This window comes from Apaloderma vittatum, unplaced genomic scaffold (genome assembly GCF_000703405.1).
Source record: "Apaloderma vittatum isolate BGI_N311 unplaced genomic scaffold, ASM70340v1 scaffold28375, whole genome shotgun sequence".
In the NCBI taxonomy this organism is placed as follows: domain Eukaryota; kingdom Metazoa; phylum Chordata; class Aves; order Trogoniformes; family Trogonidae; genus Apaloderma; species Apaloderma vittatum.
Genome location: NW_009716965.1, coordinates 415 through 14,382, shown reverse-complemented (window position 1 = coordinate 14,382; position 13,968 = coordinate 415). Strand labels below are relative to the sequence as shown.

The 13,968-nt window shown below is 47.7% G+C and overlaps 1 protein-coding gene across 1 annotated transcript in view; it reads right to left on the bottom strand.

Annotated features, from left to right (window-relative positions):
• The window catches only part of NDEL1 (nudE neurodevelopment protein 1-like 1), a 9,573-nt gene extending 3,264 nt beyond the window's left edge, over window positions 1-6,309 (bottom strand). The window contains exons 1-4 of the mRNA XM_009869741.1: window positions 6,218-6,309; window positions 4,917-5,070; window positions 3,491-3,639; window positions 1,714-1,850 (exon numbers count right to left, since the gene is read on the bottom strand). Coding sequence (XP_009868043.1) covers window positions 1,714-1,850; window positions 3,491-3,639; window positions 4,917-5,070; window positions 6,218-6,303 — 526 coding nt within the window. The 5' untranslated portion in view covers window positions 6,304-6,309. The remainder of the gene's footprint in view (window positions 1-1,713; window positions 1,851-3,490; window positions 3,640-4,916; window positions 5,071-6,217) is intronic.
• Between the last annotated feature and the right edge of the window lie 7,659 nt (window positions 6,310-13,968).

The window sequence follows — 13,968 nt, the reverse complement described above, 5'->3', positions numbered from 1 at the left end:
AAATCCATAGAAGCTGACAAATGCATGCTGAACTGCCTTCAGCTCGTGCAGAAAGGGAGGAACAACCTATTCTCGTGTTGCCAGTTCCCCGCCTTATTGCTCCTGTTAATAATCATCAGAACTCCAAACAAGCCAAAAGACAAAGGGCTGTATCCAGTTTCTTGCTGTCTCAACACATAAAAGAGCAGACTGGAGAGGCTGGGTAGTCCAGACCTCAGAGAAAGAGACTGGAGATTAGGAAATCTGTGGTTTACCCTCACCTCCTCTCCAGACTGCTGCTTACCTCTGCCTTATCCCCTCCCATTTCTCCATATATTTGCTACCAAGGGCATCCAGCACAGCCATAAATCCATAAAACCCTCACAAGCGGCTAGATGTAAATATACAAAGCAGGTTGCTCCCTTTTGGGTAGAGCAACTTAATCTTCCATGGACCTCTTCTTCCTTGTCTCAATCTGGTACAAAAAGCACGAGCAAAATTAGTTGTATGTTACGCCTTTTAAGTTATCATAAATACTTAGAACTGATTTAAGTAAAACTGCGCAGCTGAAATGAAAATCTATTCCGACTCCTAGAAGATGATTTGTGGCTCTCCCATCAGAAATGTTGCATTTCAGTTCAACACTGTATCAGTGCTCCTGCTCGCTGCCCAAACAAGTGCTGAAAAAAATTTCCAGATGGCTCATTCAAGAAACAAGATGACTTTTTTGGCCGATTACTCCAGCATTCTACAAAAGAGTCCCCTAGGTTTTGCTGTTTTTTCCAGTGCTGTTGCCCTAACCTCAAATTACAATACAGGTACTTCCTCAGAAAACACTTCATTCTCCCTTTTCATATTTACTGCAAAACCCCCTGTGCCTCCAACAGAGCTTTCGATTTGAGGGACAGAAACTTGGTTTAAAGAGGTACACAAAGGAGACCAACATCAAAAAATCCCAGGCTGTTGTCAAAGTGTGTTGCTTTACATTCAGATCTAGGCCTTAACTGAGGAATTATTTTAGAAAGCTTCACTTAGGAAACAAAGTTGGAAACCACTGATCTCTAAACTACATTGATGGCAGGTACTTGCTTAAGAGAGGACCCTCCCAGTATTAGAAAAATCATTCACATCAACCATTAAAACCAATAAAATAAAAAAAATCCCTCCCCAGTGTCCTCAGCATGAAATCCGTTGGGGAATTCCCAACTCCTGATCATATCCCAGAACGTTACCCTGATGGCTGTGATCCCACAGGTCTAACCACAGCCTTTACTGCGATATCTTAAAGAAACCAAGCAATTTCCAAGAGGTTTAGAAGAAACATAGGAGATAACGTCCTTGAAAAATTCTGTTTAACCACTTATCATGTACTTCCTCATCACTTCACGCTTCTCCCTCCTATACAAGGCACAAGACCACGGTGAGCGGGAACTTTCGAGGCACACTTAACCCTAGCTCATCTGCACTATTTTTGCACTCACCTGCGTCAAAAATTCTGAATGCATCTGGTATTAATTTTGCCCCAACATGAGGAAATTTTCCCTCTCTGCTACACTGGACATACAAAAACCAGAGAACATACTGTTGGGAAGGAATACCCAACGCTTGAATTACACACCCAGTTCAAGTCTCATTATGTGAAGCTCTCCTGTTAACATAAGGTTTGGTTGCCACACGGCTCTGCCAGCGAGCCACCGACACGCCGAGACACGGAACTCATCGAGCAAGCCATACCTCTCGCTTCGTCCTTTAATCTCTGTACAGAAACTAGCAAGGATTCCTTGTCATCCAGCTCGCTTTCTAAAAACGCGTTTCTCTCAATAGCTTGGTTCAGCCTTTGTTCAAAGTCTTCCAACGAAACTATTGTCGCCCTAGAAACAAAATCCAGAATATTAGGTTCTTCGGCTCAGCTAACATAAAAGCGTATTCAAAAATGTAATGGAGGGGAAAAATGTTAGCAGGGTCTGACATTCAAATGAGCTATTTGAAAGCTAAGGAAATGCTTCTTAGAAAGGACTAATAAGCTCCAAAGAAGCAGAGGAATAAGATGAAAAGAACATGATACCATCTGGCTCTCAGAGATGGACCTGAGAACTGGGGAAGAGCCAATCCAGCGCTCCCAGCTCTGGTTTTCCGGTGCTGCTGTGCCCTCGGGTCAGGCAGCAGCCCAGCGAGCGCAGAAAGCAGGGCACTGGCATATTACCTAAGACCCAGTTCGTCCCCTGATTTACAGCGGGACAACTCATCTGTGTCAAAAGTTAGTCAGGAGGTTAAACGCCCTTGTGGAAACAGGGCCTGGGCTCTCAGATCTCCCTGCCAGATAGCTGCGGGCTCATTCCTGGGCCCACTGAATCCATGGCAGAACTCCCATTCGGCAAAACGGAAGCAGGAGCTACCCCAAACCTGGGCGTTCCTAACAGCAGCCTGGTCATTTCATGCACTTACACAGGACATGTGCGTTCCCTCCAGCAGTTACGCAAGTGGAGAGGAGACTCCTTCGGCCTGTCTTATTTAAAAAGGGACTATGGAAATCATCAGCTTCTTAGTTCAAAGGGGCTCTGAGCTACACGGATCACAAATACATTCTCAGAGTCACCCAGCTGGTACTACCAAGAGCAGCTCTGGGCTGGCTCACTCTGCGCTGGCTTGTAGCTGCTTGCTTCTCACAGGAACACGAAGCGCATCAGTCCCCGGCCTCTCCCGCTGCCAGCTGACAGAGCACAGCTCCAAGGGGAAACTGTGCTGTTCAAAGAGTCACATGTCTTGGCGTTTGGTTGGGTTTTGTGTTTTTTTTAAATGTGTGTTTCTTGTATCAGGAATAGTGTGGCCAGCAGGGCCAGGGCAGGGCTTGTCCCCCTGGACTCGGTACTGGTGAGGCCACAGCTCGAATCCCGTGTTCAGTTTTGGGTCCTTCAGGACAAGAAGGACACTGAAGTGCTGGAGAGTGTCCAGAGAAGGGCAGTGAAGCTGGTGAAGGGTCTGCAGAACAAGTGTCAGGACAAGAGGCTGAGGGAACTGGGGTTGTTCAGCCCAGAGAAGAGGAGGCTGAGGGGAGACCGTCTCACTCTTTAAAACTCCCTGACAGGAGGGTGTACTGAGAGGCAGGTTGGTCTCTTCTCCCAAGTAACAGGCGACAGGAGAAGAGGAACAAGTTTGACAGAGAACAGGCCTCAAGTTGCACCAAGGGAAGTTTAGATTGGCTACTAGAAAGAACTTTTTTTACTCAAAGGGTTAGCAGGCATTGAAGGGGGTTGCCTGGGGCAGGGGTGGAGGCCCCATCCCTGGAGGTGTTTAAGAGTCGGGCAGACCCAGTGCTCAGGGATGTGGTTTAGTCAAGGACTCGTCAGTGTTAGGTTAATGATTACACTTGATGATCTTAAAGGTCTTTTCCAATCTAGGCGATTCTGTGGTTCTGGGATTCTCTTCCCTTTTAGGGAATAACCAAACAATTGAATAGCAAAGGAAAGACCTAATGAAAACGTTAAGGAAAGAAGAGGTTTGCAGCCTTCACCTCTTTGCACGTTCCAAGTCATCGTTGGCCTGCTCCAGCTCCCTCACGTACTTATGCAGCTGATCTTTAATGGCCCGGGTCTGGCTCAGGTCATCCTCTAACAACGACACTTGCTTGTAACTTTGCGCATACTGGTGCTCCAGTTTCTCCTGAAAGAAAAGAGTAGCGAGATAAATATCAGGCGCACGCACTCTCCAAATCATCAGGACAAGAAAGTGACGTACTCGCTGCAGCTGTGCTGGCGTTGCTGGAAGCAGACCGAAAACTGGAGAGGCAGAAGGAACGCGCTCTGAATGCCAGCCCCGGGCATGGTACAAAAAAACCAAAACACAAGCGTCGCGCTGTGCGCGGACACCTCGCCGTGGCGCAGCTGGCTGCTTGAGGATGCCCCCCTGCATCTGCTCCCCACAGTCCGCACAGACAGCTGCTCCACACATTTAGAAAACCAGAGAGAAATCTTAACTGCACAGCCTCCCCCTCAGCGCCTCTCCCTTGACAACAGCCACACTGTTAACAGAATCTGTCTGACATCTCCATCAGCAAGAACAAGAACCGCTGAAATCTGTTACAAAACCTCCAGGTCTGCAAGTTCACCTTTGGAAAACTGGAAGAATTCATTCCAAACGTGCTTTTCCCAGCTCTGAGGACACTCACAGGGGCTTATGGGGAAATATTGACCTTTTAAAACACACACTGACCTTACAGATACAGTTGGGACTGGATACGTAAGCAAGTATAAATTTTATTTCCCATAAACTTCATTTCCACTGGGTAAGTTCTCAACTTCTGCCTTCACTAAAATAACCCAAGACTAACAAAAATGATGCTTTTCTGAGATTCTAAAAGAGGCAAGAACTTGTTAGCATAAAGCGATTAAAAGTCACCTTCTGCACATGCAGATCCTTATGCAACTCCTGTCTCTGCAAGTACGGCTGTTAAGAAAGAATCAGGAGATTCTCCCTGGCAGATGTGCACATCTTCTACTTTTTTTACGGTCTCATAAAACCAAAGAGACCTTCTGGGCCAAAAAAACAATTAAAAAAAAAAGCAAAAAGACCAGTATGCAAGAAAGATGACAACACCATGTTCAACAGAGAATATTTGTGTTGTCTGCTCTGTTGCTATGCTGATGTTGCCCACGTAACTAATAAAGCTGCTACTTGGCAAAGCCTAGAGCATTTAAACAAACGAGCGCAGATTCCATGACGAGAGTTTCATGATGTGAACAAGAAAAATTCCACCAGAAATTTCCCTGGTAAGCTGCTGGCCTTATTTGGAGCACGCATCAAACCCGAGTCTGGATCTTAAACAGACACCTCCTTTGCTTCAGTTGGATATTTAGCAACAACCAACAGAGCAGGCAATCTGAAATGAGATCCAAGACATACCTGGAAGAAGCAGCTAGGCTATTACAGGAAAGGCCTACCTTTAATGTTTCCACTTCATACTTGAGTCTTTGGTTATCTGCTTGCAAATCTCGATTCCTCTGCTCAGCCTGCACTAGTTGTGCCTCCAACTCAGCTTCTAATTCTCTGCTTCCCTCCTGAAATTCAGCCAGCTCTTCACGAGCTTCCTGGAAACTGTAGGGAGAGAATTACATCAGGTGAAAATGCAGCATCTCGCAAGTTAGAGCAAAATTCACAGCTCTTTTAAAATAATAAGCTGAAAAAACAAGACTTCTAAGGTACTTCAGTGTCCTCCATAGACCTCTAAGGGGAAAAACAATAATGGGAGAACAGAGAAATTACATTAATCTTAGCTATAAAAGGAAATTAATTCCCATACGTCAAACAAACAGCCACATTAAATGCATGTGTGAATGCAAACTCGTATCAAAGCAATTTACAGGATTCACGGGAGTCTGACAACCACTTTGTACTCCATTAGATTTCACTGCAAGGAGACTTGACAGAGTCACTGAATTAAATGAACATTTAAGCTGATTTTGGTCCAACACTGTTAGAGAGAATGACAGTTTCTGGATCTCCACATTGCCTGGAAATTTAAGGTTTGAATCTCAGGGTAATGCTGAGCCCCGCAGCAGGAAACCAGCACATACCCGCCTTATGCCACTGCGAGTTATTAAACACTAGAAGCAGCCACTCCACATACTTTGTTTATTAAATTTGCATCTTTACCACAGGTAATAGCTCAGCTTTCAGCAAGCAGCAGAGAAAACTAGCAACGGTGTCGGAAAAAACACGTCCGCTCGTGTCCAAGGTGGAATTTTCTGACACCCAAGAACAGCTTCGGATTCTCTACACAGAGAGAGCCCTCCACATCCCCAACACCTCCCCCCGTCAGAAAAGAAAAACCAAACAAACAAAAAGAAGAAAAAAAACAAGAAAGGAACTTGCACTTTGGACTCTTTGGGCTTGAGAGAGGTTTAAGTGGCAAGCCCAAAGGCGCCTTCTTATGATAAAATGTCAAGATACCACTTAAGGCAGCACTTTAATTATACAGAGACGCACATGATCACGAAAGGGCTCTGCTCTTGCTCAAACATGCTCGAAACGTAGCCTGGAGTTCCTGGCATGGGAACGTTGTGCAAGGAACGCTGAGCTCCCACAAGGCTGACAATTAAAAAGCTCCATGTAAAAGCTGGAAATGCAAAGATTCTGTCTAAAATATCTAATACCCATCTAGGTGTAGCCTTGCAGAGAAAGAGATGAAACAACGTTCTGGCTCATTAAGAACAAAATCCAGTGTGCAAATCTCCAACTGTACCTTTGTTTGTACTTCAAGGAGAGCTCTTTCCAATAAGCAGTTTCCTCCTTCGGACTCGAAAAAGTCGGGATTTCTTCACCGTCCATGATCAACGCGACCTGCGGGATACAAACGCAAGTCTGAATAAATAAGACAGGCAGACCACCCCCAAAAACTGCTACCAAGTGCTGGGCTTCATGGCCACGGCCTTTCTGATGGTCACATCCAGGCTGGGTGTCTGCCCGCGGGACGGCAGTGATCCCTGACGGGCATCGCTCGGCACAGAGACCTGCCCCAACAAGCAACGTAATTTTATCCAGCTTCTGGAAACGCTCGCGCAGCCGCCTGAAACGCGATTGGAAATTTTGTGAGTAACTGGTAGTTAGTGCCACAAGCTCACTCAGGCCCACGGTTAGGAAAGATGCTAAAATTGGCAGCTATCTGTTTCTGCTTTCGTCTGTAAAACACTCTTAAAAAAGGTTTCGCCTCACTGCTACCGATGTGGCGATGCCTCTCTCACAAAATTCCATGGTCACGCCACCCAGCAGCACTTCCAGCCTGGAGGTGTTCTGAGGAGCATCCTCCACGCCACAGCAGGGCTCTCGGGATGAGGAGCTCCCCTCTTCAGCTCCTCAGACCGCTCGATGCCATTCGCTTTGTCGCTTGGCTACGAGGCAGCGCAAGAAATGCAAAGCAACGTGTACTTTTCGGACTGCTGCTGAGGAACGGAGTCCAGGGGAACACCAGGTGTTGGAGGCCTTCACACAGCTGAGATCTCAGGAGCTGATGAAGATGATGAAGAGGTGGCCACGGTGCCGCCACGCGCAGTTCCTTACCGCAGCCAGGAACCAGCGCTCTGTGCACTGGTTCCAAGCTCTCCCCAAGCGATCTCCCAACTCTTATACGAGGAGGCGTCTTTTCTTCTCTCTCCCCAAAACCCAAGGCTCAGATTCTGTTATTGACCCCCAGAAAAGAACAAGCTGAAACCACCCTCTTCTCTGTTTAAAGCAGAGGCTTTAACAGCGCTTGCATCAGCTCATCAATCAGTAACAGCCGACCTAGAAGTCCTGACTTTCACACTCTAACAGGCATCAACAGCCAACACTGTCCCTTCAGGCCTCAAATCGTCACGCTAATATGTCCTGCCTCGCGGTGACCCACATTTTAGACACCTCAAAGTGGGACAAAACAATCCCATGCTTTCAGCAGAGGGCAGACGGGCTCATTTCAGAGCCTGGCACTTATCACACAAATAAAATGAGGCAGAACTGGCACATTTGTTCCTCAGCTGAGCCTGCAGCTGCCACAGTCCAAGGGCACGAGATCAAACTGATCAAACTGCTAAGCGCCTCAAAACCACCCCAACTCTCACACTGTGTTTATTTAACTTTACAGCTTTATTGTAGAAGCAAGCTTCTCATGAATCAGATCTCCGCACTGCCTGGGAGAACTGACAGCATTTCCTTTCCTGCACCGCCCTGTGTGGAGAAAATAAAACGTGTGGAGTCATTATAATTCTCCCCAGCACACGTTACTTTCAGTCCTGCTGCACCTCTTCAGATAAAAATCCCTGCGGGTGTGCTTCCTTTGGTCATTGCAGCCAACACCAAGGCTGCTCAATCCCAACACAGGGACAAATCACAGGCCCTACGCAAACACCTGTTTATGGGGGAGGTAGAGCTTGTGAGTTGTGTCCCCAGCCAGGTGTGTTAAGGTGAGCAGGTACCTCCTGCAGCTCCGGCAGCTCCTGAACCACAATTTCAGATTGTCTGGAAGAGGTGAACAGCTCGGTGCAATCCCTGACATGAGCCCTGCACCAGCCTCGCCGAAACCACTTCATTAAACCCTCCTGACCTCGCCCTCGAAGGCACTGAGCTCCACACCCGTGCACCTGGAGAGGCTTAGATCAGCAAGAAGCACGTTCTCCCCCAAATAAGTGAGGCATAGCAGGGAACAGGGTCGGCTCCCATGGTTCCAGAGGAGCTGCCCTCGAAGGGTAAACAGCCGGTAAGGCACCCGTTGGCAAAATGCAGGATGCGCCGAGAGAAATGAGGAAGCACCTTACGTCATTTCCTAGAAGGAGCCAAGATAAGGTCCAGCGGGGCCCAAGACTCCGTCCTGTCTGCTCACACGGGGCACACCCTTGGAAACAACCCTCGGAGGGATCCCTGCGAACACACTGGAGAAGTGGGAAGGGCTGTCTGGATCCCACGAGTACTTACAGAGCCACCAGCTGCTGACAGAGATTTATTTATTTGTTTTCCCCCCACTCTTTTGTCAAAAGACCGCTTCCTTTTTTTGACTCTGGAGGGAGGAGATTCAGCCTCGTGGTACTTCAGGCCCCTTGACAGCAACTCACCCTCCCCAAACCCACCCTGCAGGAGCAAAGGGCCTTTTCCCAGTCTCCCATCCCTCGCCCGCCTCGGTTCAGGGGGGGACAGCTAACGTCTGCCGTCACGTCTAAAGCTACCGGCACAGATTTTTGATCTAACTGCACTGCCTGAACACCTACACCAGACGCTAATGCCAGCATGCAACGATGAGCTCCAACTTCCATCTCCTGGGCTGTGCCCACGGTCACAGCGCTCGCCTTTCCTCACGGGCACGAGAGACAAGAGAGAACGCGCACCCACGCTCTGCAAACAAGCTGGTTCAGCGTCAAAATACCGGTGGCGAGAGCTAAGAGATGCAGCCAACTTCCAAACCTGCCACCAGCACACACGTGGCCACGAGTAAATCACTTCACTCCTGCCAACCTTTGCCCATTTACGGCTCAGAAACATGGGCCTGTCTGATGGAAAGCGGCTCCTGAGCGTTATCAGAATGTAACCAGACAATTTTAAACATCTCGCATGTGGGAAAGTGGATGTCCACAGAATACCAAGAGTTTAACAAAAACCTGCTTTGCTTCAGCCTATTGCCTGTTGTCCCAGCTCCGGGCATTATGCGAGGAGCTGAGAACCAGCCCGGCGAGTCCTTCCTATTCACGGGCTCCTTTGCATACGTGGCACTCGCAGAATCAAGCCTTTGACAAACAACACTGAGGCTTTCAGGATACAGACAAGACAATGCAGCAGCGTCTTCCAGGGAAAATGAGAGCAGGCTTACGCCGCTGCCCACTCGAATTCATTACAGCCCAGCTTAGCATTCACACAGCGCCCTGGGAAAACTCAGCTCCGCGGGCATAACTCCAGGCTCCGAGGCAGCTCTGAAACAAGAGCCACGTTCAAAACGCGGTGGCTCCTTTCAAGCCCCCCCCCTCACACAGTCAGTGGGATGGAGCAACCCTCTGCTTTTCAAAGGGAACAGCTTTTCCATGCCACGATCGCTCTAATAGAAATGCAGCTCGTGGGTCAAGCACTTCGCTAAATCCAGGCAGTTTTGTAAGGGTCAAATCTGGTGTCCCACCTTCAGAAGCATCCTTGGAACCGAGATTCTCAGTATCCTCTGGATATTACAAGAGCCAAAGGTTGAATCCAATGCGTAGCAGAAGCTGCTAAACTAACACGCAGGCAGTGTTTTTCAAGTAGATTAAGGAATCTTGCATTCGAGGCCAAACTGAAATCTTGACGGAGCCACCTCTCAGCTAAGTCATCAAAACACAAACACGGCTTGAAGTGTAACACAGCACCCGAAAAACACTTCCCAGGCTCTCCATGTGACTGGAGGCTGCTGCTAGGGTCTGGATCAAATATCAGGCCAAAACACTGAGCTTGCAACACAACACGGTGTTTTGATTTCTACCCACCCCTTCCCACAGTCGGGAATCCACTCCTCCCCACTCTCAAAGCCAATTCACCGACACATCGCAGCAGGATGAGCTACAGGAGCAGGTCCAAAACGATTTCACGCACTGCTCAGAGGCAGCTGCGATTCACCCAGGATGTACTTGCAGCAGCTGAAGTGGCTGGATAAACCATTCTTCCTGATTTTAAATCACTCCACATTCTCCCATTTAAAAACAAGCTCATAAATTCTTGTAATGTAAAAAGAACAGGTATTATTTAATGTTCAAGAACAGGTCATTTCTCTGCATGGAGACCATCAGCTTTCTTCCTCACAATGCCGTTTGCCCAATAATTTCAGACACCAAATGCAAAGAATAAAGCAGAGGCAAAGCCAGGCCACTCAAACAGGACGAACTGCAGTGCTAAGACTCCCCCACCTCCGCTTTGCTGCCCCATCACCAAAGACAACAAAACATCCACTGACCTTTGGAATCAAACAAGCAACCACCTAAATTAGGACGTGATCAAGAAATTCTGCCAAGCTCACGTCTGGCCTTCAGTTCTCGAGATAACAACCCGTTCTGGCTATCAGAGCCCCTAAAACCTGCCAAGAGCCGTGTAATTGCCGCAGTTGTCCCCTTCTCGCAGGGAACGACTCTGCCTTCGAGTGCTGGCACCGTCCAGAGCTGCCATGGAGAGCAGGAAGGGCTGTCAGCAACCAGGTCTTCTATCTCTTCCCATTTTATGCTGGAAAAGCAGGAGAAATCTTGCTTCCACCATTCTTTGCCATCTCAAACCATCCGAACCAACAGGTAACCCCGTCTTACCCCAAACCCTCGAAGCTCTGGATTTTTCTCCAAAATGCAATCAGGATTCAAAGAGGAGGAACCTGAACGCTCCAGCTAAAAATCACAGCAAATTCACTTTGTCTTTCACTTATCAGAATACGGAAAACAAACAAACAAAAGCCATGGATTAGACTTCACCAATCAATTTGCGCTTGTTTTTCTCATCCTGAAATAGGAGCTGGAGGCATTTTCAAACGCGTTTTGGAAGGCTGCCTGCATCCATCGCCGCTCCGCAGAGTGAACCTCTGTCTCTTCCTGCAATGCTATTTTTGAACTCAATGTTCTCGGGTGAACCACAACAAATGCCTCCTTGCTTCTTACAACACCAGCATCTTAAGCTTTCAAGAAAATAAAAAAATAATAGAAAAAAAAGAAAGAAAGTCACAGACCACAGCGTCAGCACAACACTCCTTCCTCTGCTGTAATAATAAATCTGGCATTTCCAATTCAGACAGTACAGGAGGCAGAGGATAACCAAGTCCTACCTGCAGGAACTTTGTGTCAGGTTCAGACTAAAAGCCTTTAAGATAACCAAACGCCACACAGTAAAGCCTTGTTATCTCAACAGCCTCCTGCGGCATCAGCCTTATGAATCAAATCAACCAGGTATGCTTTACATCACACAGCCGAAACTCACACAGCTCGGGAATGCACGATATCGAGTGGGGCAAAAAAACCCCAACCTTGATGAGTCAGCCAGCTCTGGGATGCAAGCCTTGAAGCCAGAAGAAAGGCACTGATGCAAGAAGGCTCTTTCCAGAAATCAAGCTCTAACTACCAAAGGCAGCAGAAATTAGTATTAAAAAACATTTATCCCCTTCACAAACACGGGAAGTTTAAGACATACGACTCTATTTGTTACCCAGTAAGACAGCTGAAGTGCTTTAAAGACGAAAATCTGAAGAGGCCAGGGCTCCTGGTGCAGGTTGGGCACCTGCAGAGATGCAGGAAAGGCTCCTTAGAGATGTGCATGTCCCAGAACAACACGGGTCTGACCACAGGAACAATTTATTTCCCGTTCCAGAATCCCAGAGGGATGAATCCACGCAGAGCAGAAGTGTGAGGAGTAAACAGCAAATGGAGAAGGAAAACAAGGCTGCACTTCTCCTTGCCTCAGTCTCCCTGGAATCTGCCTCACAGGACAGTTGACAAGCACCAGGAGCACAGATCCAGCCTCTATGACAGAGGCTGTCAGCTGGCACAAACTGCCACATGCCAGCACCCCTTCACCTCGGGTATCATCCCCCCAACCTGCATCTTCTCCAACTCACAGTCGCCTGGTTTCTCTTTAAGCCTTGAAAAATGACAGAGCATCCTCCCCAGAAGCAATGAATCCATCAGCAAGCTTATGACACGAGCTTGCAACAAATGACAGCACACAGGTCCCCCAGGCCTCCCTGTGAGCTCACCAATTAATGCCGTTCCGATGACGACATTCCCTGGAAAGGCAGTGGCCAGAGGGCTAAGACGGTTCTGGACACCGTAGAATGCCAAGCGAGGAAGAAACTTAAGGGAAAAGCCCTTAGCACAGGTTTCTTCCAAGAGAAGCGAATTCTGCTGTATTTTACGCCTCTGAAGTTCTACCAGGGCCAGGGAGGGGAAAACGGGTTTGAAAAAAAGCTACGCCCAGGCCAGCCACCAGCAGAGAGGGCCTCAGGTCTCTTCAGTAAGCACTTAACAAGATAAGAGTTAAAAATAAATGCCCAAACTCTAGGTTGATCAGGAGAGGGAAGCAGCACAATCTGCTACGGAGCCTTATCGGCAGGAGAGTCCTCGAAGGACACAATCCTATCAAGAAAAATACCCTCTCACGGGCACGTCTCGATCTGCCCGTGGATGATGATCACGGTACGGCAGTGAAAAGAGTTTGCCTGAACATACCTCGTAGTTCATCTTGATTGTGTTTGTGGTGTCACAAACATCAAGAAGGTCGGTAACAAGACCATTTCCCTTCTGTAGTCTGACTTTCCCTGCTTCAAAAAGAGTAACTGCAGTAGACCGAGGGAATAAACAGCACTTTGTTGCCGTACTTTTCGGTAGTCTGCTCCCAGACATGTCTCCAGAGACAAGACTCCTTGTGGCACCAAGGTCACAGACATCATTAGCCTTGTGTTTCCTCTCCACTTTCTTCTTTTCCTTTATCTTCTCTTTCCTTCTCCACCAAACAAGGAATTATCTCACAAGTCTGCAACCTCTAAAGAGTCAGGAAGAAAAAAGAGGACTTTACCCTGAAGAGGGAGGAAGGAAATTAGATCACTGCGCTTCTGAACACATAACTTCCCCTCCGTAACTCCCAGGGACACGCAGGATCAAACCTTTGCATGTGCAAACCAAAAGGAGGATGCCTGGGCTCTGCCTCCACAGATACAACCTAAACACACAGCCCAGCCAGGTCTGGATCCGAGAACAGGACAGAGAATCTCTTCCAGGGCAAACCTGACACCATTAATTGAAAAAATACAGTGCTTACCCACATGAGTCATATCTCGTACAACTGCAGTTATCTGGCACTATCAACCATCATGCCTGTGCAGTTACATTGCTGACAAACCAAATTTAAATATAAATACATAAATATAAAAGCCTCCTAGTGTCACTTTTCTGCCTTGTGACAGCTCCTTCCTCTTAGAGCTACTAATATGTCTAAGAAAACATTGACCTTGACATGGCTACCTATCCTCCGCAGTGCCCAGGAATTGTTTCAGGAAAAAAAAGAAAAGAAATTTGCTTAAGTATCCAAGAAACTCTTCTACTCTGGTTTCACGTACTAAACTATCTCTCAGGGCAAAAAATGCCATTGGCATTCCAAATTGTCCTCCCTCTGCACTCATGACCAAGTCGAGACAATTTCAAGAGGGAACAGAGAAGCCCTGAGTCACCAAACACTCGCAGCACGAGCAACGGAGCTGGGCTGCGGGAGGGTGAGGACACTCTCCTCCTCCCTAGGAAGGAGGGAGAGCTGCGTTAACGTAAAGTCACTTCACCGAAGTCTCGCTCTAGTCATTTATTTCCTCTTGTGTCACATGTGTTCATCCTTTCCGGCACGTCTGCTGCAATTCGGGTCAAACTCATCAGACTGGGAGTACGAGGCAGGGACTGTTCGAGCTTGGTCACGTTTTATACGAAATACAAAAAGGGCTCGTTAAGCTGAGAGCGAGGAGAGGAAAACGTCACAGGGCAAAAATCCTCACAGACT